The sequence below is a fragment of the Rhinoderma darwinii genome, chromosome 3 (genome assembly GCF_050947455.1).
Source record: "Rhinoderma darwinii isolate aRhiDar2 chromosome 3, aRhiDar2.hap1, whole genome shotgun sequence".
Classification (NCBI taxonomy): Eukaryota; Metazoa; Chordata; class Amphibia; order Anura; family Rhinodermatidae; genus Rhinoderma; species Rhinoderma darwinii.
In genome coordinates this window covers 351279531-351306499 of record NC_134689.1, presented here as the reverse complement: position 1 = coordinate 351306499, position 26969 = coordinate 351279531, and the positions used below count along the sequence as shown (strand labels likewise).

The following is a 26969-nucleotide window of genomic DNA, read 5'->3' as shown; positions in this document are numbered from 1 at the left end:
AAAAGTCTGAAAATACGGAGCTGTTTTCAAAGGAAAACTGCTCCTGATTGTTAGATGTTTTTGTGCACATATCCTAAAAATAAAAGTTGTAAAAATAAAAAAGTTTCAAGTCATTTATTATACACATTTGGTATTTCCGCTTCGCTAACTACCTGAACTATAAAAATATTTAAGTTATTTGTCCCGCTCCGTGAACGCCGTAAAAAAACAAACTAAAAAATACTGCCTGAATTGCTGTTTTTTTGGACACTGTCTTCCAAAAATTGAAAGAAAAATTAATCAAAAAGTCGCACGTAACCAAAAATGGTACCTTTAAAAACTATCGCTAGTCTCGCAAAAAACAAGCCCTCATACAGCGCCGTCGATTAAATTATTAGTTATGGCTCTTACAACATGGAGACAGGAAAGACATTCTTTTTACAAAAGTAATTTTATTGTGCAAAAAGTTGTAAAACATAAAGTGCTATAAATTAGATATCGCCGGAATAGTTCTGACCCGCAGCATAAAGTTAACATGTAATTTATGACGCGTGGTGAACGCTATATGAAAAAAAACTAAAAAACGATGCCAGAATTGCTGTTTTTGATCACCTCACCTCCCAAAAGAAAGGATAAAAAGTGATCAAAAAGTCACATGTACCAATAACTGCAGCTCATCCCGCAAAAAACAGCCCTCCTACCACTGTCTATGAAAAAAATAAATAAGTTAAGGCTCCAATAAGTCAGGAATGAGATATATGCAGTTGTGCAGACCCAAGGGGAACATTTCTTCTAAGTGGCGATTTATCAAGGCCCTAAAATTAGGGAACCAGGAAAGGGAGGAACAAACATAACTGCTGGAATCGTGGGTGCTCGTATTATTCCAGGACCATACTTCCCAGCAAAATTCCACAAACTGCAAAGGTGCGGAGTGTGGACCAAAAGGGGATAAGAAAGGACATTTATCAGTGCGACACCGGCCTGTGCAGAAAGGACTGTTTCACAGCATAGCAAATATTTATGGATTATTGTATTCTTTACCCCATTGTTATACCAGCTGACTATGCCCCTGATGTACTCTGCCCAGCTTACATGTATCCCCACATTATAAATTGAAATACCAGTAATACTCAAAGAAAACTACTACCAAGCAAAATCCACGCTCCAAAAGCTAAATGGCGCTCCCTCCCTACTGAGCCCTACAGTGTGCTCAAACAGCCGTTTACTTCCACATATATGGCATTGCCATACCCGGGAGAACCCTTTTAATAATTTTTGGGGTGTGTCTCCAGTGGCACAAGCTGGGCATGACCCATTTCCCAATGAAATAGCTCTCTAATGATTATGCTAGCTGTGACGTCTTGTTATGGTGGCACAAGCTGGGCACCACATTGGCATATCTATGGAAAAATCCAATTTTCACTAGCAGAAATTAGTGTGCACTCGATGCTGCAAACCTACAGGGTTAACATGCTCACTACACCCCTAGGTGAATACCTTGAGGGGTGTAGCTTCCAAAATGGAGTCACTTCTGGGGGGTTTCTACTGTTTTGGTCCCACAGGGGCTTTGTAAATGCGACATAGTGACCAGAAATTAATCCAGCAAAATCTTCTCCAAAAGCCAAATGACGTTCCTTCCCTTCTGAGCCCTACTGTGTGCCCAAACAGCAGTTTGTGATCACATATGGGGTATTGCCGTACTCAGGAGAAATTGCTTTGCAGACGTGGGGGCTCTTTTTTTTTTTTTTCCTTTATTGGTTGAGAGGAAACATTTTGCGCTAAAGCTACGGCTTATTGAAGAAAAGGGATTTTTTTATTTTCGCTGCCCAATTCTAATAAAATCTATGAAACCCCTGTGGGGTCAAAGTGCTCACTACACCTGTAGATTAATTCCTAAAGGGGTGCAGTTTCGTGAATGGAGTCACTTTTGGGGAGTTTCCACTGTTTCGGTCCTTCAGAGGCTTTGCAAATGCGGCATTGCCTCCGTAAACAATTCCTGCTAAATTTGAGATCCAAAAGTCAAATGGCGCTCTTTCCATTCTAAGCACGGCTGTGTGTCCAAACAGCCGTTTATGACCACGTGGGAAATTGTTTTACTCAGGAGAAATTGCTTTACGAATGTTGCGGTTCTTTATCTCCTCTAATCCTTGTGGAAATTAGCTAAACCTAAATTTTCTTTGAAAATTTTAATTTTCACAGCCTACTTCCAATAATTTCTGCAATAAGGCCTCATGCACACTTCAGTTTTTTCCTTCAGGGTGCTATCCATTTTTGTCACTGATAGCACCCTGAACCCATTAATTTCAATGGGGCCATGCACACTTCAGTTTTTTTGACGGTCCGTTGCTCAGTTCCGTTCCAAAGTAGAGCATGTCCTACTTTGGTCCGAGAATCCGTGACCGTGAGGCCCATGCAAGTCAATGGGGCCGTCAAAAAAACTGAAGGCATCCGAGTGCCGTCCGTGTGTGATGGAGCCGTTGCCTAGCAACCGCCGGGCGGGCAGAAAAACATTAGAAAAATATTACACTAATCGGCAGCCACTTGTCTCTATCTATAACTGATAGAGAAAAGAGGCTGCTGATTAAAAATAAAATAAAAAGCATTTCATACGTACCCGGTCGTTGTCTTGATGACGAGTTCCTCTTCTTCCTCCAGTCCGACCTTCTTTTGTGACGCAGCAGCCTGTGATTGGCTGCCGAGGCCGCGGCAGCCTGTGATTGGCTGCAGCGGCGACATGGATTGAACGTCATCGCTGGAGGCCGGACAGGAGGAATGTAAGTATGAACTTTTTTGTTTTTTTATTACATTAAAATTTTATTTTCCGCGCGCCGAGCATGGTACGGTCACCCTGGACAGTACCATGCTCGGCGCACGGAAACACGGAGTGCACACTGACACCACACGGCCGCTAAAACAGGTTCATGGACCCGTCAAAAGCGGCCGTGAAAACGGTGACGTAAGTGTGCACGAGGCCTAAACCTGTAATCCCCATCACTGTCCCGTACTGAAAACATGATTACAGTACGGGACAGTAGTTCCACGTAGAGGCAGGGACTCCTAGACTTGTACGTAACTATGATGCTAGGAGCCCGGCCCCCTGCAGTGTGTTCGGTCCGGGAATTGCGGCCGAAATATGTTTCGTCCTTTACGGACTCAACATGCTCGTGTGAATCCAGCCTTAATGCAGAACTTACCACAATACATTATAAAGGGCTAGACAATGCAGACATAGGGGATGGCAGGAGTGGTATGCGATCCTCTAAGAAGACTGACTACACCCTGAGCCAAATCTATAGAATAAGGGAACCATTAACCGCTGCCTATTTGACACTTCTATGTTATAGATGTCTGTGTATGTTTACCAACTAATGGGGTGTTCCATGTTTTAATAAAAGCTACATTTTATAATTACTCCTTCCTTACTATTATAATATAATCCTTAGACGTTGTTTCACATCTCAAGAGGATCGTGAGTTAACGTTACTGACCATTACTTCTGTAACATTACGGATAATCATTTGTCCTCTAATCGCCGCTGCAATGAACATCTGAATACTAAGGCTGGATTCACACATCACATATTTGTTGCAGATTTTTAAGCCAAAACCTGAGATGGATACAGGAGGAAGAAAACGTATAGGTTTTTCTTTTATATTTTCCATTCCTTTTAAAATTACTTCTAGCTGTGGCTTAAAAATCTGCAACAAATAGGCTGGATTCACACATCGTGTAACACAACTGCCTTGTTGTTGAATACTTGGATATTGTTTAATCACATAAGCCCTTAACTATTTTTGACACCTGATTTATTTAATTGTAGCTGATGTTTTGCTCTTGATCCCTGCTTTAGTTTTCCTGCACAATGTTCATTTAATGTGTGAAAACTGAAGCCAGTATGGAGCCTTCCTCTGAACTGCACAAAGGAAAATTCACTTAGATAACTTTGCTGGTTAAAGTTGAGCCTTTATCAGATTTTTCAAGCCTGTTTTGAGATCTTAGTCAATTCACATGTTGAGGTGCGGCTAGAACTGCATTGAGAAACGCACAAAATCTTGGTACTCGGATGCGTTTTTTTAATGCAGTAATAACCGCACTGGAACCTATAAATGGACCCTTAAAGAGGCTCTGTCACCAGATTTTGCAACCCCTATCTGCTATTGCAGCAGATAGGCGCTGCAATGTAGATTACAGTAACGTTTTTATTTTTAAAAAACGAGCATTTTTGGCCAAGTTATGACCATTTTTGTATTTATGTAAATGAGGCTTGCAAAAGTACAACTGGGCGTGTTGAAAAGTAAAAGTACAACTGGGCGTGTATTATGTGCGTACATCGGGGCGTGTTTACTACTTTTACTAGCTGGGCGTTGTGTATAGAAGTATCATCCACTTCTCTTCAGAACGCCCAGCTTCTGGCAGTGCAGACACAGCCGTGTTCTCGAGAGATCACGCTGTGACGTCACTTCCCCAGGTCCTGCATCGTGTCAGACGAGCGAGGACACATCGGCACCAGAGGCTACAGATGATTCTGCAGCAGCATCGGCGTTTGCAGGTAAATCGATGTAGCTACTTACCTGCAAACGCTGATGCTGCTGCAGAATCAACTGTAGCCTCTGGTGCCGATGTGTCCTCGCTCGTCTGACACGATGCAGGACCTGCGAGTGACGTCACAGCGTGATCTGCCAGAAGCTGGGCGTTCTGAAGAGAAGTGGATGATACTTCTCATCAGAACGCCCAGCTAGTTAAAGTAGGAAACACGCCCCGATGTACGCACATAATACACGCCCAGTTGTACTTTTACTTTAAACACGCCCAGTTGTACTTTTGCAAGCCTCATTTGCATAAATACAAAAATGGCCATAACTTGGCCAAAAATGCTCGTTTTTTAAAAATAAAAACGTTACTGTAATCTACATTGCAGCGCCGATCTGCTGCAATAGCAGATAGGGGTTGCAAAATCTGGTGACAGAGCCTCTTTAAGCAGTTAGGCCAGGACTACAGAGACTTTATAATACTGCTGGTTGATTTTGACTCTTTAGTGACCGCTGCAGTCTACAAACTTGCATGCAACTCATGTATTAATTTCTACTGCAGCTGTAGCTCAATAGTTAAAATCAATCCAATAGCGCTACAAAAAGTCTAGGTGTAGCCCCGGCCTCACCCATTCCGTTACATATCTAGAGACTTTAGGGTGTATTCACACGTTGTGTTTTTGCCGCTTTTTTTGCCGTGCATCCGAAAACTGGACTGAAAAAAGCGCATGCGATTCTCCCGCGATTTGCGTAATCACGGCAAATTGCGCGAAGAACGCATTAGTTCTAAGGTGCGGCTTTTGGCTGCACGTCAAAAAGCGGCAAAACCTCCGTGTGAATACACCCTTAGGAAGACCCTGGATGGCCATAGGAACTAATCGGAGTTTTCCTGACTGCACTGAAAAAAATGTGGATGCAGAAGACAGTCTGTGATAGGGCCAGCACAGGTAGTACAATTGCTGCAGATTTTCCATCTGGATTTGCAGGCAGAAATTATGCGGTGTATTCTAGAAGCGGCAAAGTGGATGAGATTTTCCGTGCAGTAATTGACCTGTAGTGCAGACTTTTTTTTTTTTATTTGCAGCGTGTCCATTTATGCTGCTGAATGGTTGTGCATTTGTTGCAAATTTTTCTTGAGTACAATTTAAAGTTAAAATCTGCAACCTACTGTTGTGATTTTTTTGCTGCGGAATAGAAGGGGAAAAACGCAATAATTTTCCACTTTAAAAATGTAAAAAAAAACAACAAAACATGCTAGTCTCTCCTGGCGCTCCTGTAGTGATGCATCCCTGTTCACCAGGCTGGTCTTATTTTGTCCTATGTGACCGCTGCAGTCGTTCACATGCTGCACCATTAAGGCTATGTTCACACGGAGTATTTTGCCGAGTTTTTTGACGCGGAAACCGCGTCGCAAAAACTCGGCAAAAACGGCCCGAGAACACCTCCCATTGATTTCAATGGGAGGCGTCGGCGTCTTTTTCACGCGAGCAGTAAAACTGCCTCGCGGGAAAAAGCGACATGCCTTATCTTCGGGCGCTTCCGCCTCTGACCTCCCATTGACTTCAATGGGAGGCAGAGAAAGCATATTTCGCGCTGTTTTATGCCAGTGGCGCCCAATGGACGCGGGCGAAAATCGGCGTGCAGGGAGAGGAAAATCTGCCTCAAAGTTCCAAACGGAATTTTGAGGCAGATATTCCTCCCCCAAAATACTCCGTGTGAACATAGCCTAAATGGGACAAGTTGTCATTCCAGGGGGCCAGCTGCACAGACTCTTCACTACAGGAGCTTCAGGAGAGGAGAGTATGGTGTTTTTTGTTTTTGCTCTCCGCTTAGGCAAATACAGCCCAAAATCTGCAACAAATAAAACTATTTGGTGCAGATTTTTGGCCAGAACTCCCTGCAAAATCTGTGTTGGATTTTCTGTAATCTTCTGCAGCAAATCCGGTGGGCGTTCAAGTAATAGAATCCTGCCTCCCATGCCTTCCTGTCACTGTACAGATGGCACATAAGTAGATAAATAAAAACAATTATATGTACTAGTCCTTCTCCACGATTTAGAATATAATTAAAGTTAACCCTTTCAGGACCAAGGGTCATCAATGCCTAAATTGACAGTTTTGGCATACATTCTTGTACACAGTTATAACTTTTGAACTATGTTGGATAATGTAACCATTTATTTTTTTAGTTTTTCAACTAACGAAGGCACTGTTTACGTCTGCGTCACAGACTCAGTTTGGGGCCTCAGTCGCAGATCTGGCAGGGTTTAAATAGCACAGCATGCTGCACTAGTGTGTCCGGTAAAATCACGGACACCACGACGGAAAGCCAACGGAGCCTAGTAAAGTTAATGGGTTCCATCGGCAACCGGCGGTGTCCGTTGATTCCGTTGTTCCCTTGTTCTGCTCCTCTAGTGGAGCCAAACAATGGAATGACACAACGCAGGTATGAACATAGCCTTAAAATAGGCAGGCAAGCATAGTAGCGAACACTAAAAGGCACAGGGAATACAAAGTATATACTTTCTATATACGTTGTAAATGTGCGTGTATTTTATTCATATATAAATGTGTGTACAATTATAATAGTGTCAGATCACACTGACCTTTTTATTAAAAAATAAATAAAATGGCTTTCGAATGTTTACATAGCCTTTTTTATAAAGAAGTCAGTGTGATTAGTACACCTTCTTCTTTTTACTTTCGGAGATACAGCTGCTCTGTATTCTCTAAACAGAGCAGCTGTATTGTTCGCTAAGACCTGAATCCATCAGTCCCATGCACCTGATGGGTTCAGTGTCAGCGGGTCCTGCATTTCTCTGACACGCTGGATCGACCTGTAATCTATCACATCTAAGTTATGAACGTAGATATGAGGGATAACATGTGGATTCTGCGTGTCTCTGAACCAGTCAGCCCCGCGGGCCTGACGTGAACAGGATTTAACGTTAGATACAGCTGATATATATAATACATTAATTTCTCTTGACTTCTCAATCTCCTGCTCTCTGAAACAATGACAGAGTGAAGGAGGATGAGAGGACAGGGCAAGCGTCAAAAGCGAACGCTGCATTTAAGTGGTAGGAGTTTGTTAGGTAGGCCTAACACTAGCCTCCCGGAATGCACAGTACAGATGCCTTTCAGGCCCTGCCAAGGCTCTAATAAATGAACCATACATATTTGGTATTGCTGCGTCCATAACGGCCTGAACTATAAAAATATTATGAAGTTGCATGCGGTGAACGGCGTAAGAAAACATGCCGGAATTCATTTTTTGGTCACTTTGCCCTACAAAAATTGGAATAAAATGTGATCAAAATGTCGCATGTATCCAAAAATGGTGCCTATAAAAAAAAATATAGCTCGTCTTGACAAAAAACAAGCCCTCATACAGCTCCGTCGACTAAAAAAATTAAAGTTATGGTTCTCACAACATGGCGACAGAAAAGACATTCTTTTTACAAAAGTATGTTTTACAACTTTTTGCACAATAAAATGAAAGTGCTATAAATTAGGTATCGCCGGAATCGTACGGACCTGCAGAATAAAGTCACCATGTGTCATAAATTACACGTTAAACGCTGTGTAAAATAAAAGGATGCCAGAATTGCTTTTTCTTGGTCGCCTTGGCAACCATAAAATAAGAAAGTGATCAAAAAGTCGCATGTACCCCAAAATGGTACCAATAATAACTACCGTTCGTCGCGCAAAAAAACTCCCCTCAAACCACTAAGGCCCCATGCACACGACCGTAAAAACGCCCGTAATTACGGGCCCATAGACTTCTATTGGCCACGAGTACCTCCCCGTATACTTACGGAAAGGTGTCCGTGATGTTGAAAAATATAGCACGTCCTATTTCAGGCCGTAATTACGGCACGGGCAGGCCCATAAAAGTCTATGGGGCTCCCGTAATTACGGGTAACTACGTGTGTGCACCCGTAATTACGGGAGCGTTGCTAGGCGACGTCAGTGTATAGTCACTGTCCAGGGTGCTGAAAGAGTTAAACGATCGGCAGTAACTCTTTCAGCACCAGGGACAGTGACTGCTGTAAAAAAAAAAGACGTTGATACTTACCCAGAACTCCCTGCTTCTTCCTCCAGTCCGGCCTCCTGGGATAATGTTACATCCCATGTGACCGCTGCAGCCAATCACAGGCTGGAGAGGTCACATGGACTGCGCGTCCTCAAGGGAGGTCGGACTGGATGTCAAGGGAGGGATGCGTCACCAAAACGGCCGGGTAACTATGAATTTCTTTTACTTTTATTACGGAAAGGGCTGTTCCTTCTCTCTATCCTGCACTGATAGAGAGAAGGGCTGCCGATTACTGCAGTGTAATTTTGCAGAGAAAACGTGCCCGTAAATATGGGTGGAATACGGGTGACACCGGACCCGTATTTACGGGCACGGGTCCGTAAATACTGGTGCAATACGGGTCGAATACGTGTGACCAAGGACCCGTATTTACGCCAGTATTTACGGGTGTACAAAAATACGGTCGTGTGCATGAAAAAATAAAATTAGTTATTGGAGCTTTAAAGGAACAGTGTTACCACAAAAAAAAATTTAATATGTTAAAGATGTTAGTGCTTTATTAAAAACGTTTGGATTAATTTGTGTGTTTGTGTGTTACTTTTTCTTATTTTTACACTTTTTCTTCCCTATGGGGGCTGCCATTTTTTTTTCCATTTCTGTATGTGTCGATTAACGACACATACAGACATGGAATACGGCAGCTCCAGTCCCATAGGGACTGCGAACGGGGCCCGTTCCATCCACTAACATGTACGTCGCTGTGTGGGAACGCGCATGCGCCGCTCCCACACAGTTCAATTTGAAATGCGCGCCGTCCGGCGCCATTTTCCTGTGGACCGGAAGTCGCGGCCGGACAGTAAGATTACTACTTCCGGTCGCGGCTTCCGGACTTGTGCACATGGAGCAGCAGACGGAGCGGATGGACCGGAGGGAGCGGCGGCGACTGGAGCAGGTAAGGGATTTCTATGTATGTTTGTGTTCAGTGTGTGTTTACTACTGTATGTAAACCTTCTACACTGTGTGTTGGCTCAAAAAATGGCGACACACAGTGTAGGAGGTTAGACCGTTCAAACCCCTCGTTTCTCCCGGCACTAGCCAGGATAAAGGAGGGGGGATGCTGAGAGCTCACTAGAGCGAGGGCTTTTTACCCAATTTTGCAGCATAAAGCAATGTGGTTGCTTTACCACATGCAATGCTGCAATTTTGGGAATGGCTCCATCTAGTGACCAGCAATGGGAAAAATTATAAATTAGAATCCAATTGAATCCAATTTATAATATTTCCTGACTCGTGAAAAAAAAATAAAAAAAAATTAGAACAATGTTTAATCACCTATACACTAATTGTTTATAAAAAAAAACATGTTTTTGCTGGCAACACATTCCCTTTAAGTCAGGAAATAAAAAAACATGCAGTTGTGCAGTCCCGAAGGGAACATTTCCTCTATTTCAAGAAGTGATTTATCAAGGCCCTAAAATTAGGGAACCAGGAAGGGGAGGGCCCACTGCTGGAAGTTTTCCCATATTTTACCAGGACAACACTTTCCCAGCAAGATTCCCCAATTTGCAAAGGTGCGGAGTGTGGACCAAAAAGGGTATAAGTAAAGACACCATATATCAGTGCGACACTTGCCTGTGCAGAAAAGATTGCTTAACAGCGTAACACACATCTATGGATTATTTTTTTTTTCCCCCATAATTATACCACCTGACTATGCCCCTGATGTATTCTGCTCAGCTTACATGTACCCCCACATTATAAACTGAAATAAAAGTTGAACTCCAAACAAGACTACTACCAAGCAAAATCCACACTCCAAAAGCCAAATGGTGATCCCTGCCTTCTGAACCCTAAAGTGTGCCCAAACAGCTGTTTAATTCAACATATGTCAAGGCCATACCCGGGAGAACCTTTTTAACAATTTTTGGGGTGGCACAAGCTGGGCACGACATGTTTGCCACTGAAATGGCATTTCTATGGAAAAATCTTAATTTTTACTTTGCACCATCAACATTAATTCACTTAAGTATTAAATTACCGGTAATTCAGGTCTACTAAGTATCGCCTGGGATGTGTCAGTGGTGTGTACTGGGCAGATGTGCAGTCATTTCTCTGTCTCTGTCTGTCTTTGTGTGTGGTCTGTAATCTCTTCTGTATTAGGTCCCTTTTTTTCTCATGTTTCAGAATCAAACCTTTATTCTCTATGCACTGAAGTGTTATTTGGGCAGTTCGCATCTGGGCAACCATTTATTTCCCTCTGCAGCAATGTGCTTTCTTCATGTGTGCGGGCTGACAATGACGTGACGGAAGGATGGAAATCATTTTTATTTTCTTTGTACTGTAGTTTAATGCGAAGAGCCGCAATTTCATCTTTGTTTATGGTCCAGATATTTAGCTGCTGTTCTGTTTAAAGGGACACTGAACGTGTAGTCTGCCTTATCTGCATTTGGTTGGATACAAGTTGTTTTTTTTTTTTCTGTTATCAGCCATTTCCAGAAAAGGCTGACTACTGTTCAGTGGTTTGCAAAATTGTGATGTTAACGTAGCCTTTGTAATAGTTCTACTAATGCCATACTTCTCCTCACCATGGAAGCCAAGGTAGCTGTCAGTGTTTTCTTATGTCTGTACAAGCAAATGTATATGTAATTTTATATTCAAGTGAAGTAATGCATGCATCTTTACCGTGATCTGTAACACTCGTGTTGCAAATATGGATTCAATATTGGATATTAAGGACAATCTCACTTATACACAGTACCAGTCCCCTCTCTTGGAGAGATCTATAGCACTGTTCGTCTTTTACTACATGACTAATCATCAAAATAACAGCCAGATCTAGCATATAGCTTATACAGACAGACTTGTAGGCGCTAGAGCAGGGGTCAGGAACCTTTTTGGCTAAGAGAGCCGTAAACGCCACATATTTTGAAATATAATTCCGCTAGAGCCGTACAATATGTTTAAAGGGCCATTGACAGATCAATCGCTCCAATGTTCACTTAGTACAGCAAGGAATGCTCCTCCCTGCTGTATAAAGCCACAACTGGACTGAAACAATGGTAATTAGCAGTAAAAAAATTAAATAAATAACTTACATTGTGAGCTTGCGATGCATGACATCAGTCCAGCAGTCTGGCTTCTTCTTTTTCCTGCGCATGACTGGAAGCTGGCATTCTTCCCACCTGATGTTGAGAGAATGCCAGCTTTGAGGCATTCACAGAAGAAAGAAGCTGGAATGTTGGACATGTCACACAACGCATTGTCAGTTATGTCAATTATCTATTTTATTATTTTACAGCGAATTATTGTTTAGGTCCAGCGGTGGCTTAGTGCAGCAGAGAGGAACACTCCTTTGTGTACTAAGTGACCGCTGGAGCAATTGTATCTGTCAGTGGCCCTTTTAAAAGTGTTGGTTTACAGAAAATGAACAAAAAAGAGAGGCTCAGACCCATAGGGAACTAAAGCATTTACTACTTAAAGTGGTACATACAAGCAGGCACACCCAGCGTAATAAATAATTGAACTTTATTAAATAGTCTCACTGTACATAAAGTGCACACATTGACTTGTATTTAATTTTAAAGAACAACAAATCTCCGAACTCTTTTTTTTATAACATAATAACGTTTTAATGCTGTTGCTAACCAACGACGAATAGAATACTTCCTACCGTTAACGTCCAAGGGAGACACAAGGGAGGAGGCAGATGCCGCTTCACTAGGGGACGCAGGTGCGTGCTTGCAGACGGCGCGGCTATGCAGGGAGTTATGGGAAATGTAGTCCATGCTCCCTGCCGCTCACCACTGCCGCCAATGCTTATCAGGCCATCAAAGAACTACCAATATCAGCGTGCACCGCGGCCTGATGGAGCGCGGTGCACGGGCTGATGGAGCGCGGTGCATGCATCCTTCCCATAGACAGGTAGGAGCAGTGGCGGATTAAGAAGACCATGGGCCCTGGGCTGTTACCCAAACTTGGGCCCCCCTTCTCCACCACCACCCTGCCGCGCCGTAACTATTGCTAACACTACCTAAACACTAGTACACAAAGTAGGCACATTATGCACAAAGTACACACAGTACGCACATTATGCACAAAGTACGCACATTATGCACAAAGTACGCACATTATGCACAAAGTACGCACATTATGCACAAAGTACGCACATTATGCACAAAGTACGCACATTATGCACAAAGTACACACAGTACACAAAGTAGGCACATTATGCACAAAGTACGCACATTATGCACATTATGCACAAAGTACGCACAGTACACAAAGTACCACATTATGCACAAAGTAGGCACATTATACACAAAGTATGCATAGTACACAAAGTACACACGAGTATGCACATTATACACTAAGTAGGCACATTATACACGAGTATGCACATTATACACAAAGTACACCTTGTAAACACATGAATATGGACATTAAACATACATGAATATGGACATTAAACATACATGAATATGGACATTAAACATACATGAATATGGACATTAAACACACATGAATATGGATATTAAACACACATGCACTTACCTTTTATGTCTTCACTGCAGCTCTTCTCCTGCTCACAGCACAGAGCCCGCCGACAGTCTCCCCTCCCCCATGTCCCGACAGCTAGCAGCAGAGATGTTTAGAGCAGGGAAGGGGGGCTGGAGGGGGAGCTTCTAAAGCAGCACAGACCACGGCTGCTAAGTAGAAGCAAAGCTCCCCTCGCCTGACAGGTGCGGTCCTGGCACCGGGGCTCCCTCCGGTGCTAGCGATGCCACTGGGCATGAGGGGGTTCGGGCGGTCATAGGCTCCTTGGGCCCCCTGGCAGTCTTGGGCCCCGGGCGACCGCCCGAAACGCCCTAATGATAATCCGCCACTGGGTAGGAGCCCTGTCTGCGAGCCAGATACGGCCATCAAAAGAGCCATATCTGGCTCGCGAGCCATAGGTTCCCGACCCCTGCGCTAGAGTATGAGTGAAAATATAATTCACTAGAACAAACCCCAAGACATATGTTTTGTACAACCCCCACAAGTTAAAATAATGCAGAACTCAATAATAGTAAGAGTTCTACACAGTGAAAAGTGAATACAGTACAGTTACATCTAATGACACGCTGGATCGACCTGTAATCTATCACATCTAAGTTATGAACGTAGATATGAGGGATAAGTGGATTCTACGTGTCTCTGAACCAGTAAGCCCCGCTGACGGGAACAGGATTTAACATTAGATACATCTATATTAATTATATATATATATATATATATATATATATATATATATATATATAATGAAGGAAATAAGTATTTGATCCCTTGCTGATTTTGTAAGTTTGCCCACTGTCAGTCATGAACAGTCTAGAATTTTTAGGCTAGGTTAATTTGACCAGTGAGAGATAGATTATATATATATATATATAAAAAAAAAAAAATCTGTCAAAATTATATATATTTATTTGCATTGTGCACAGAGAAATAAGTATTTGATCCCCTACCAACCATTAAGAGTTCAGCCTCCTCCAGACCAGTTACAAGTTCCAAATCAACTTGGCGCCTGCATTAAAGACAGCTGTCTTACATGGTCACCTGTATAAAAGACTCCTGTCCACAGACTCAATTAATCCGTCTGACTCTAACCTCTACAACATGGGCAAGACCAAAGAGCTTTCTAAGGATGTCGGGGACAAGATCATAGACCTGCACAAGGCTGGAATGGGCTACAAAACCATAAGTAAGACGCTGGGTGAGAAGGAGACAACTGTTGGTGCAATAGTAAGAAAATGGAAGACCTACAAAATGACTGTCAATCGACATCGATCTGGGGCTCCATGCAAAATCTCACCTCGTGGGGTATCCTTGATCCTGAGGAAGGTGAGAGCTCAGCCGAAAACTACACGGGGGGAACTTGTTAATGATCTCAAGGCAGCTGGGACCACAGTCACCAAGAAAACCATTGGTAACACATTACGCCGTAATGGATTAAAATCCTGCAGTGCCCGCAAGGTCCCCCTGCTCAAGAAGGCACATGTACAGGCCCGTCTGAAGTTTGCAAATTAACATCTGGATGATTCTGAGAGTGATTGGGAGAAGGTGCTGTGGTCAGATGAGACTAAAATTGAGCTCTTTGGCATTAACTCAGCTCGCCGTGTTTGGAGGAAGAGAAATGCTGCCTATGACCCAAAGAACACCGTCCCCACTGTCAAGCATGGAGGTGGAAACATTATGTTTTGGGGGTGTTTCTCTGCTAAGGCCACAGGACTACTTCACCGCATCAATGGGATAATGGATGGAGCCATGTACCGTCAAATCCTGAGTGACAACCTCCTTCCCTCCACCAGGACATTAAAAATGGCTCGTGGCTGGGTCTTCCAGCACGACAATGACCCGAAACATACAGCCAAGGCAACAAAGGAGTGGCTCAAAAAGAAGCACATTAAGGTCATGGAGTGGCCTAGCCAGTCTCCAGACCTTAATCCCATCGAAAACTTATGGAGGGAGCTGAAGATCCGAGTTGCTAAGCGACAGCCTCGAAATCTTAATGATTTACAGATGATCTGCAAGGCGGAGTGGGCCAAAATTCCATCTAACATGTGCGCAAACCTCATGATCAACTACAAAAAACATCTGACTGCTGTGCTTGCCAACAAGGGTTTTGCCACCAAGTATTAATTCTGGTTTGCCAAAGGGATCAAATACTTATTTCTCTGTGCACAATGCAAATAAATATATATAATTTTGACAATGTGATTTTCAGTTTTTTTTTTTATATAATCTATCTCTCACTGGTAAAATTAATCTAGCCTAAAAATTCTAGACTGTTCATGTCTTTGACAGTGGGCAAACTTACCAAATCAGCAAGGGATCAAATACTTATTTCCTTCACTGTGTGTGTGTGTGTGTGTGTGTGTGTGTGTGTGTGTGTGTGTGTGTGTGTGTGTGTGTGTGTATATTATACAGAGCAGCTCTGTTTCAGAAAGTAAAAATAATTTTTAATAAAAACTACTTAAAGTTGCACTAATCACAATGTCTGAGCGTTTTATTAAAAAAAAAATTGCCCTCCAAATATTTACATAGGCTTTAAACTATTCCTTATTACCACCCATACCATATATTTGTATCTTTTATGGGCAGTGAACCATGAAGTGGTACAGTATACTTAACATGCACTAAGATATACAAAGCAGCACGCATTTTAAATAGAGATCAAAATATCTCTGCACTGTTCAAAATAAAGAAATCCGTTTTTCTTTTCTTTCTCTTTCCTTGGCAAGTGCAGATAAGACAGGGCGGCAGGGTGCTTGCAGACGGAGCAGTCCTAGTCTTATCTAATGTTGTTCAGCTGTCAAACTACAATGTCTCATGAAAGTCTATGCAGGAGGGAAGGGGGAGAATAACCCAGGCACAGAGACCAGTGCCCTGAGCAAATTCATCATAATGACGGGGAAGAAGCTCATTTGCAGACTTAGGGTATGTGCACACACACCAATTACGTCCGTAATTGACGGGCGTATTTCGGCCGCAGGTACCGGACCGAACACAGTGCAGGGAGCCGGGCTCCTAGCTTCATAGTTATGTACGATGCTAGGAGTCCCTGCCTCGCTGCAGGACAACTGTCCCGTACTGTAATCATGTTTTCAGTACGGGACAGTTGTCCTGCAGCGAGGCAGGGACTCCTAGCATCGTACATAAGTATGATGCTAGGAGCCCGGCTCCCTGCGCTGTGTTCGGTCCGGTACTTGCGGCCGAAATACGTCCGTCAATTTCGGACGTAATTGGTGTGTGTGCACATACCCTTACAGGCTAAATTCCATATCCCGAATACTCGCTTGTTTTAGGTTTCTACAAATTAGGCACTTTCTTCAGAGGGGTTCAGCAGCTCTCCAGGCCTCTGGACAGTCTTCAGAGTTTCAAAAATTCTTGGGTTCGGATATTACATCGCTGAAAGGTTTGGCCTCAGCTTACTTGTCCTTAAACACCCACAGCTCATTTCTCAAATTGAAATACATGTCTCAGTGGGAGACTGATATGGGTCGGGAGTTCTCGGAGGAGGACTGGAGGGCTGCTTTACATCACTCACATAGGATATCCAAATGTGTCAATCATATAGAAGCCGTTTGGAAAATTCAGTTTCGTTGGTACCTCACACCTGTGCGATTACAATATATGCAAGCCGGGGCTTCTCCTTTATGTTGGAGGGAATGTGGAGCAAGGGGCACATTATTTCTTCTATGGTGGACATGTAAATCAGTTTACCAATTCTGGAAGCGTATCTTCCGCTACATATCAGAATTAATGGGAGCAGAACTTTTACCTTCCCCTGCATTGGCTTTATTGGATATGCAGATGGATGAGATCCCTTTAGAATATAGGTGGCCAATAAGCCATATTCTTATCGCTTCCAGATTCCATATAGCCAAGAGATGGAAAACAGCTGAGGCTCTGCATCTCGGAGGTGCTAAACAGGGTTTATCTTCACTTCTATTACAAATTGCACTTTGCTACATCTAAAGGTTATAGGCAGAAGTGTTTGTCTCTCTGGGCCCCTTGGACGGAGTTACCCCATGTTCAACTTCTGCTCCGCAAGAACTCTGTCACTCTGAAATGTATCTGCTAACTTATACATGGTTTTCGTATCCTGTGTCATCCTGTTCCTTTTTTACATCTCGTATGCATAATTGCTTGTATTTATCACCACCACTCTTTGTATGTCTGTTTTTATGTTTGTCTGTTAATATGTCAGTATGTCAACGTCCGAGGCACGTTTCTGATATCTAAAGGTGCAAGCTTTTTCTGTGTTCTGTATACAACACTGTGAGACTATCATTGGGATGTTGTATACTTTTGTATTGTACTTTGGAAAAATAAAAGCCAAGTGAATTTCATAATGACGGGGAAGTAAGAGCACAGCAGCGCATGCTCGTTCACCACTGCAGCCTGATACAGTGCGGAAGTGTGATTATCCGGACTCCTCCTCCTTAGTACAGCACAGTCAGCGTTAGTGTGGCGAGGGGGCCTGCGGGCCCCCCTAGCTTAGGGGCCCGGTCGCAAGTGCGACAGCTGCAACCCCTATAGCTACGCCACTGATAATCATAAATCTGTTATCACAGCGCGAAAAGATCTGGTCAAATGTAATGTTCCAGCAGTGGTGGTAACCTGTAAAGTAAATTTTTGGTTTCTCATTTCAGAGTGGTTGTCTTCAGTGTACAAGCAGCAGTGGTTCACTATGCTCCGTGCTGAGCAGGATAATGACACTGGGTGAGTTTGTTCTTGCATAAAGGATTATAGCATTCACAGGTCCTAAACTATTGCTGTACATGGACTTCCAGGAGGATGAAACAACCTGACTCCATGACTTATCTCCAGCTGCTATGATAGTTGGAGACTTCTTCATTAGCCTTAATGAAACCTTTATTAAAGAGGCTCTGTCACCAGATTTTGCAACCCCTATCTGCTATTGCAGCAGATAGGCGCTGCAATGTAGATTACAGTAACGTTTTTATTTTTAAAAAACGAGCATTTTTGGCCAAGTTATGACCTTTTTTGTAGTTATGCAAATGAGGCTTGCAAAAGTCCAAGTGGGTGTGTTTAAAAGTAAAAGTCCAAGTGGGTGTGTATTATGTGCGTACATCGGGGCGTTTTTAATACTTTCACTAGCTGGGCGCTCTGAAGAGAAGTATCATCCACTTCTCTTCAGAATGCCCAGCTTCTGGCAGTGCAGACCTGTGACGTCACTCACAGGTCCTGCATCGTGTCAGACGAGCGAGGACACCGGCACCAGAGGCTACAGTTGATTCTGCAGCAGCATCAGCGTTTGCAGGTAAGTAGTTACATCGACTTACCTGCTAATGCCGATGCTGCTGCAGAATCAACTGAAGCCTCTGGTGCCGGTGTCCTCGCTCGTCTGACAGGATGCAGGACCTGTGAGTGACGTCACAGCGTGATCTCTCGAGAACACGGCTGTGTCTGCACTTCCAGAAGCTGGGCGTTCTGAAGAGAAGTGGATGATACTTCTCATCAGAACGCCCAGCTAGTGAAAGTATTAAAAACGCCCCGATGTACGCACATAATACACGCCCACTTGGACTTTTGCAAGCCTCATTTGCATAACTACAAAAATGGTCATAACTTGGCCAAAAATGCTCGTTTTTTAAAAATAAAAACGTTACTGTAATCTACATTGCAGCGCCTATCTGCTGAAATAGCAGATAGGGGTTGCAAAATCTGGTGACAGAGCCTCTTTAAAGGTTGGTTTAAACGTCCAGATTTTTTCCCATAAAGAGCTCTGATCAACGATCGAACAAGTTGATTGGCTCTCTCGTTAACAGGCCCCTCTAGGCAGGCCGAAGCCTTACTGTATTGTCACGGACAAAATTTTGGTTCACAGTTTGCAGCACATCTCCTGTTTACACAGGGAGGTGTGCTGCTGACAACGATCTGATCAGCAGACAAACATACGTTTGCTTGTTTTAAAAGCTGATCGCTGTCCTGTTTACATTGGCCAATAAACCGTAGCGAACATTCAAAACAATGCTCGTTTTGACAATTATTGGTCTGTGTAAATAGGCATTTACCCTTCATTCACACAACTTTATAAGGCTTCTTGAACATGGCTATATTAAGGCTTCATGTATAGAGCCGTATTCGGTGCATGGGTTTTACTGTACCAATGATTTCATATAGAGCCAGAAAGTGTGGCATGCCCCATCTTATGCTGTATTTGCATAGGTATTCTAGCCTGCGGAACCTGTGGCTCTGCAGTGTACATGAGGCCTAAATGACCTGTCTAAAAGCCATATGATTTGTGCCAAAGGTGAGATTGGATTCAGTGCAATGCAAAGGCTTCCTCTTCCAAAAAACGGAATACATTGGTCAAAGAACAGACTGCTCTGACATGAACTGTGTAGCCGCGTGAATGAAGCTAAAGTCTCATATTGCAAATCCTCTCATCCCAAATATAAAAATATCAAAGATGAGATTATATTCTGCCACACTGCGCCATTTCTGCTTGATAACGGTAGTCACCGGCCTTTGTTCTAAGAGACACCATAATCCTTTTTGTAGAGGCTGGGATTTGTCAGCTGAGATACAAAGGGTAACCTCACATCAGATTAGTTATGCTTTGCCAAATGAACTCTTTTGATCTTTTAGTAATAAAAACCTTGCAGCCTTTAGGCAAAGCCTTGTCTCTTTTAAATGATTCAGAGGCCTGAAATACCTTGGCATCGTTGAATTGCAGCGTGGTAATGATGATACTTGTGCCTGGCTGCCAGCACTATCGCACCCTTTCTATCTGCTCTGCTGCGTTTTGTCGGCATCACAAAGGCTCCTCAGTTCCAGCAAGGTGGAAATGTTCATCGCTGTCCGGCGGGAGAATCCACTGTCTAGAAAAAGTGTCGCCTTAGTTCAACAATTTTCTCATTGCTAGGCTACTGGGCCTTTTATTGTAAAGCTGTAGAAATGATAGATGGTACAAGAAATTCAAATCTACTTTATAGATTATAGCCATGTGGAAATCCTGAAAATGAAGTCAGATGATTAAAGGAAGAATACACCTTGCTGAGACTTCGAAGATCGGTTTTATGTTGCCTACAGATTTGCATAGACTAACCTTTTAGAGGCTTACCCAGACATTGATGACTCTAAATGTCACCTTGGATTAGGGGATTTTATCCCTTTATGGGCTGACTTAGACTCTAGATTAATTTTCTTCTTAAATCATTCGTTTCTGCTGTGCACATGACACCGCCTCTGTGTCTATCTAGGGTACTTCCAGATAACTAACAAATACAGGGTCCCAACATCAGACAAGTGCATGTTTCAGCTGTGGGTGGAGAATAAAATTTGAGCGAGGCCCCATGGAGTAGGGCTGAAAAGTTGCATATTTTTTTTTATTGGAGTACTGTCTCATCCTTGGATTTTTTTTACAATGGAGTGACAGTCTGGGGTCCTGGGATGATTTGCACCCATTTTTTAGTGGTAATGCGGCTTTCTTTTTTGTTTTTAAAGAATTCCTGTATGTGTCCCAAAAATAAAACAGCCATTTTCTCCTCATCTTGTCCGGCTGTAAAACAACTACCGTGTTTCCCCGATAGTAAGACACCCCCGATTGTAAGACGTATCGGGGGTTTCAGGGGGGTCGGCTAATATAAGCCGTACCCCGAAAGTAAGACATATGTCTTACTTTCGGGGAAACACGGGGGTATTGCCGCCTCCTGCCCACTTCCGCGCCGCCCCCCTCTCCATACGTCACCGCGCCGTCCCCAGCACTTGTCAATGCCGCCTCCTCCTTAAAACCCGAGCCATAGACTTTTTACGGCTCGGGTTTTAACTTGCTGCCCGCGCGATCGGGCAGCTGAATGTCGGGTCTCCGGCTGTCAGTGACTGCCGGGGACCCTGAGGAGAGGATAGGAGCAGCTTTAGCTGCTTCTGTCTTCTCCGATGTGTTTTTACACAGCGTTCAATGAACGCTGTGTATAGGAATAGAGACAGCAGCAGCGGCGCTGTCTCTATTCCTCCCGGTGATCATGTGACAGGTCACATGATCGCCGGGTCCCGTTAGTGACAGACTGCTGCTGGGTCTAACTAGACCCAGCACAGCCCTATTAGTGACAATCGTCACTATGAGAGGGCTGATTTCCCCTGTAACTGGGGCTGCTGTGCAGCTCCAGTTACAGGGGAAAAGATGGTGTAAAAGAAAGAAAAAAATATATATAAAGTTCCCCAAAGGTCTTTTTTTGACCTTTGAGGGACAGACCATAGTAATAATAAATAATAAAGTAAAGTGCAAAAAATTCGTCAATTTTTTTCCAATATAAGACATACCCCGAAAGTAAGACATAGTGGGGCTTTTGGGGATAAAAAGAAAGTAAGACACTGTCTTACTTTCGGGGAAACACGGTAGCTGCAGCAGGCCCCCCCCCCCCCCCAAATCCTGTGTGTCTCTGTAAGACAACTGGCTGCATCAGGTGCCTCCTTCTGCTCCTCCCCACCACCACTATCCTGTGTCTGGCTGTAGGACAACTAGCCACAGCAGGAGCCCCCCCCCCCAGTGTTGTGTGTCCTATTTCAGACAGCAAAGTCCCACCCCATTGGCTAAATCCGTCTGCTTAGTCATTCACCAACAAAAAGTGAAACAGATCTTCAGGGTGCAACCCAATGAAACGAAAAAAAAAAAACACGTACAATGATGTAAAAATAACAAAAGAAGTAATACTTCTCTTATTTGTCCCCTGATGCTCCTGTGCTGCTGCTACCCAGGTCACCTGCTGGTCTTTGTTTTTCCTGTTCCAGCGATTAATGTTTTGACACAACATTTGACTGCTTCAGGGATTGTGGAGGGAGTTGTGCGGGGGTTTTGCTGCTTTTTTCCGAACTATGAAAAACTAGTACACTCTTAAACATTGACATTGCAACACCAAGGAAGGCAAACTGTAAGGTTATGCAAATTGATGAAGTAGCAGGTGTCGCTAAGATCTGCAAATTTATCAATTTCAAGCACCTAGTTCTAATCTCTGGCATGTGGGAGGGGCATAAAAGCCAGATGAAAGCAATGATTTTTAGCCTCATGAAACCTCAAAAATCGGATGAAGTGCTGTGGGATGATTGTGCGATGCCTTCTGTACGTCAATGTGCCAGTTTTCACCACTTGTTGCAAACTGAGAAGGACTGAATCCTTGAACCTAAGAGACCTTGGTTTATCACTCTGGCATATCGCTACACGCCTAGGTTGAGATGCCAGCACTGTTGAAAGTTGCATGTCCCGGAGGTTGGGAGAACAACGAACGCGAGTGACAGCAAGAGTTGCATGGAGGCGAACCTCTGCACACACACTGATCGTCTGATTTGGAGGAATGCCGCGTAGTGATCCATCCTGTACTGCAATTAAAAGTGGACGTCTCGTCCTAAGCCTAGGGCGACAACCAGTGTCGACACAAACAATCACGACATTGGACAACGAGCCAGACGTCCAGTTACAGGTATTCCATTGACCACATGCCACCGCTCTCAAAGGCTATCATGGTGCACAGCAAGACAGCAATGAAGGCTGGAACGGAGGTCTAGTCTCTTCAGTGATGAGTCCTGCTTTTGTCTCGGACACAATGATAGCCAGAGAATGGTCTGGAGAACTTGTGGGCAACGCCATGAAGAGGTCTTTACAATTTAACGTCACACCGGTCCTACTCCCGGGATTATGGTGTGGGGTGACATAATGTACAGTAGCCAGACCCCTCTAGTCTAGTTCAGGTACACTACTAACAGCTAGGCGTTTTATTGATTTGGTTGGAGAAATGGCCCAGTACCACTGGTTCCACAAAGTGTCCCAGAAGCTGTTTTTCAACAAGAAAACGCATGTCTGCATGTTGCTCTTGCTACTGTGAGCAGGCTGCGTGGCCTAAACATGCTACCATGGCCTGCAGTATCTCTGGACTTGTCTCCCATCGAGCACATCTGGTATGTCGTTGGTCACAATTTTAAAGGGAGCTGCCAGCAGCCAATCTTGATTTGTGTGCCCAAGTGCATTCAGCATGGCATAACATTCCGCAGACAACCATTAATAATCTCACTGATGGCATGCCAAGCCGTGTAAGTTCTTGTATTTCTGTACGTGGCGCTTATACTCTATACTGTATAAATAAAGATGTTTGGAATATTTTGTTTGTCTTTTTATCATTTGCATATCATTAACATGTCTGTCGATCCTGTGATTTCCACAATTCCAAAACGTTTCCTTGTTGCAATTTCAATGTTGCGGAGTGTATTAGAACACCATGCTGTGGCAGGAGCTACGAGCCATGGTCAACACCTGCGGATAATCGCTAATTGTTTTGCTGCGTCTCTACTTGCCGTGGTTTCAAGTGTCAAGTACAGGTGCAGCACGACAATTAGCAGTTTGTAGTCAGTGATAGCACCGACATGTTTATAACCTTTCACAAGGTAAATCTTAATAATTACACTCTCAGAAACCGTTCTCTTGGATCGCTGCCTGTCTACTAACTAGTGTGAAACTGCTGGGTTCCCTTTCAATTAAGTGAATAGCAAAATGATATAATCTGATTTACTTGAACTGTGGATTAAACCGGAGATCCTAAAGGCTGATTAGTGCCAAAAAATGTTATAGGTGTCATGTCTGCATAGCGTTGTAAATTGGAGGTGTTGGGCTTATGCCTACTTTTTATGCTTCTAAATCAATCAACCATTCTGCTTCGCTTTACGTGTTTCCTTTTATTTTTTATTTCATGACATTTGTGTCACACCAATATTCACATTATCTGTTGTAGCCCTCAAGAAATCAATAAAGAAGAACTGGAGAACAGTAGTATGAGATGCGGCCGGAGACTTGCAAAAGATGGTGATGTAAGAGTGTTAAGTAGTCCTTTATAGCTCAATTACCTCACATTTATATGAAATTGCTGTCATTATCTATTTTTAACATTTAATCTGGGAACATTTTGTGACTGTTCGACTTCTACATTTGTATTTACAAGTATGACCATTCGGTGTCCTTTTTAGTTTAGTGGATGAGATGCTGTTTTTCATAGTAGTGTATGTCACTCCTGGGCATATTTACTGCTGAATGGTATGTCAGTATATAGTACATAATGTGTTTTGTTTTTTTTTTGCTGTCATATGTGTGTACATCGGGAATAATATGATTTCTGGCCATTCCATGACTTGTATTCTGCAATTTTTTTCCAGCAGTTTTCCCCTCTGCAGGATTTATTTCTTATTCTCAGTTGCCTCTGAGCTAGTGGGCGGAGCCTAGCGGCTATCATGTTGTCTCTACACTGCACACGTACACATATATGCGCATCGTTCGCTCTTAGCTCAGTAATGGTATGTTGCGGGTAAAACCTGGCACCATTCCCTCCCAACACATTTTTCTGAGCTGTGATAACTGCTGTCTTGTACAGCAGTTATCACAGCTTATATCAAGGGGACAGTTTGCGGCGGTCATTGCCGATTAACCCCTTAAATGCGGCGGTCAATAGCAATCGCCACACATAACGGGTTACAACACCATCGATCGTTGCTGTGGCAACCAGCAGCCTAACGATGGCCTCCGGATCTGCTATCTACGGAAGCCTAGTCTGTTCTGCCAAAGACAGGAACCACTATGCTTGCTGTCGGGGAGTAACTGACAGCTCTAATACACTGCACTACGCATGTAGTCCAGTGTATTAGAATATCGATCAGGGCTTCCTGAATTCAAGTCCCCTAGTGGGACAAATAAGTTTAAAAAAAGTTGTATAAAAATAAAATTCTTATTTTTTTAAAGTTAAAATCTCCCTTTTTTCCCTTATCAAGTCTTTTATTATTAACCCCTTAAGGACACAGCCTGTTTTCGACCTTATGGACCAGGCCATTATTTTCAAAACTGACATGTCACTTTATGTAGTAATAACTCCAGAATGCTTTCACCTATCCAAGCGATTCTGAGACTGTTTTCTCATGACACATTGGACTTTAGTGGTAACATTTGGTCGATTTCATTGTTTTTATTTGTAAACCCCAAAATTTAGAGAAAATTTGTAAAAATGTGCATTTTTCTAAATTTAAATATCTGCTTGTTAGACAGATTGTTATACCACACCAAATAGTTACTAGTTCACATATCCCATATGTCTACTTTGTTGGCATATTTTTTTGAACGTTTTCTTTTCCTAGGACGTTACAAGGCTTAGAACTTTAGCAGCAATTTCTAAAAATGTCAAGAAAATTTCAAAAGGCTATTTTTTTGGGGGACAAGTTCAGTTCTAAAGTGACTAAGAGCCTTATGTTTTAGAACCCCCCCCCCCCATAAATCACCACATTTAAAAAACCCAACCCCTCAAAGTATTAGCAGCTTTTAGAAAGTTTCTTAACCCTTTAGGTGCTTCACAGGAATTACAGCAAGGTGGCGGTGAAATTTACAAATTTAATTTATTTTATTTTTTTTGCAGAAAATTCGTTTTAATCCACTTTTTTCTGTAACACAGAAGGTTTTACCAGAGAAACGTTACTCAATATTTATTGCCCAGGTTCTGCAGTTTTTAGAATTCTCACATGTGGCCCTAGAGTGGTAATGGACTGAAACACAGGCCTCAGAAGCAAAGGAACACTTAGAGGATTTAGGGGCCTCCTTTTTATTAGAATACTTTTTAGGCACCATGTCAGGTTTGAAGAGGTCTTGTGGTGCCAAAACAGTAGTAACCCCCCAAGAGTGACCCCATTTGGGAAGGTACTCCTCTCAAGGAAATTATCTAGGGGTATAGTGAGCATTTTGACCCCACAGGTTTTTTGCAGAAATTATTGGAATTAGGCCATAAAAATGTAGGTGTCCGCGTTCAATGGAAGTGAATGGGTCCGTTTTTGCGGACCGCAATTGTGGTCCGCAAAAACGGATGTTTTTTTTACGGTCGTCTGCATGGGGTTTTTTTCAGGGCAGGTGTTGCACTGATAAGTGGTGTCCCTTCTTATGCCCCTTTTTGCTACACACTCTGCACCTTTCTTGGGATCTTTCCTCCTTTGCAGTTTGGGGAACGATGCCGGCAAAGTGTTGCCCTGGTACAATACGGGCACCCTCACTTTCAGCAGATGTGCTTGGGCCCTCTCCTGCCTGATCTTCACACACAAGCACCTTGATAATCTCCTCCTGAAATTTAAGGAATGACCCTGTCCGGCCTGCACATTTGGATAGCACCTAAGCATTATACATGGTCATCTGTACCATGTGCACGGCCACCTTTTTGTACCACACACTTGTTTTTCTCATGGCACTATAGGGCTTTAGCACTTGATCTGAGAGATAAACACCTCCCATATACTTGTTATAGCCCATGATGCAATCTGGCCTGTGGGTCACTGTTGTGGTACCTCGTACAGGGACAGGGGCGCTGCCGTTCCCATAGATTGTGGTCAAGAGGAGATCCCTCTTGTCCTTTATACTTGACGAACAACACGTTCTCGCTGCATAGTGCCCTGCTCTCACCCCTTCTAACACGTTGACCAAGCAGTGCTTTAGGGAGGCCTCTCTGGTTTTTGTCCACGGTGCCGCATGCTGCAGTGTTTCTGGTGGAGAGGCATTTAAATAGTGGGATGCTGGTGTAGAAGTTATCCACGTAAAGTTGATAACCCTGGTCCAGCAGTGGGTGCACCAAATCCCACACTATTTTCCCACTAACTCCCAGGATGGGGGGGGGGCATTCTGGGGGGTTCAATCCTGCAGTCCTTCCCTTCATAAACCTGAAACCTGTAGGTGTACCCTGAGCTACTCTCGCAGTTTGTACATTTTTATCCCATACCTTGCCCTCTTACTGGGTAGGTATTGGTGGAATTTTAGCCTACCCTTAAAATGTACAAGGGACTATTCTATTACAATGTTTTTTTGTGGGGTATACGCTTCTTCAAATTTGCAGAAATGATTAATTACTGGCTTGATTT

At 43.3% G+C, this 26969-nt stretch overlaps 1 protein-coding gene across 3 annotated transcripts in view; it reads left to right on the top strand.

Moving 5' to 3' along the window:
- The window catches only part of GMCL1 (germ cell-less 1, spermatogenesis associated), a 133409-nt gene that overhangs the window by 72697 nt on the left and 33743 nt on the right, over positions 1-26969 (top strand). For all 3 annotated transcript variants that reach the window (XM_075858516.1, XM_075858515.1, XM_075858517.1), the window contains exons 11-12: positions 17735-17804; positions 23828-23903. In XM_075858516.1, the coding sequence (XP_075714631.1) occupies positions 17735-17804; positions 23828-23903 (146 nt within the window). The remainder of the gene's footprint in view (positions 1-17734; positions 17805-23827; positions 23904-26969) is intronic.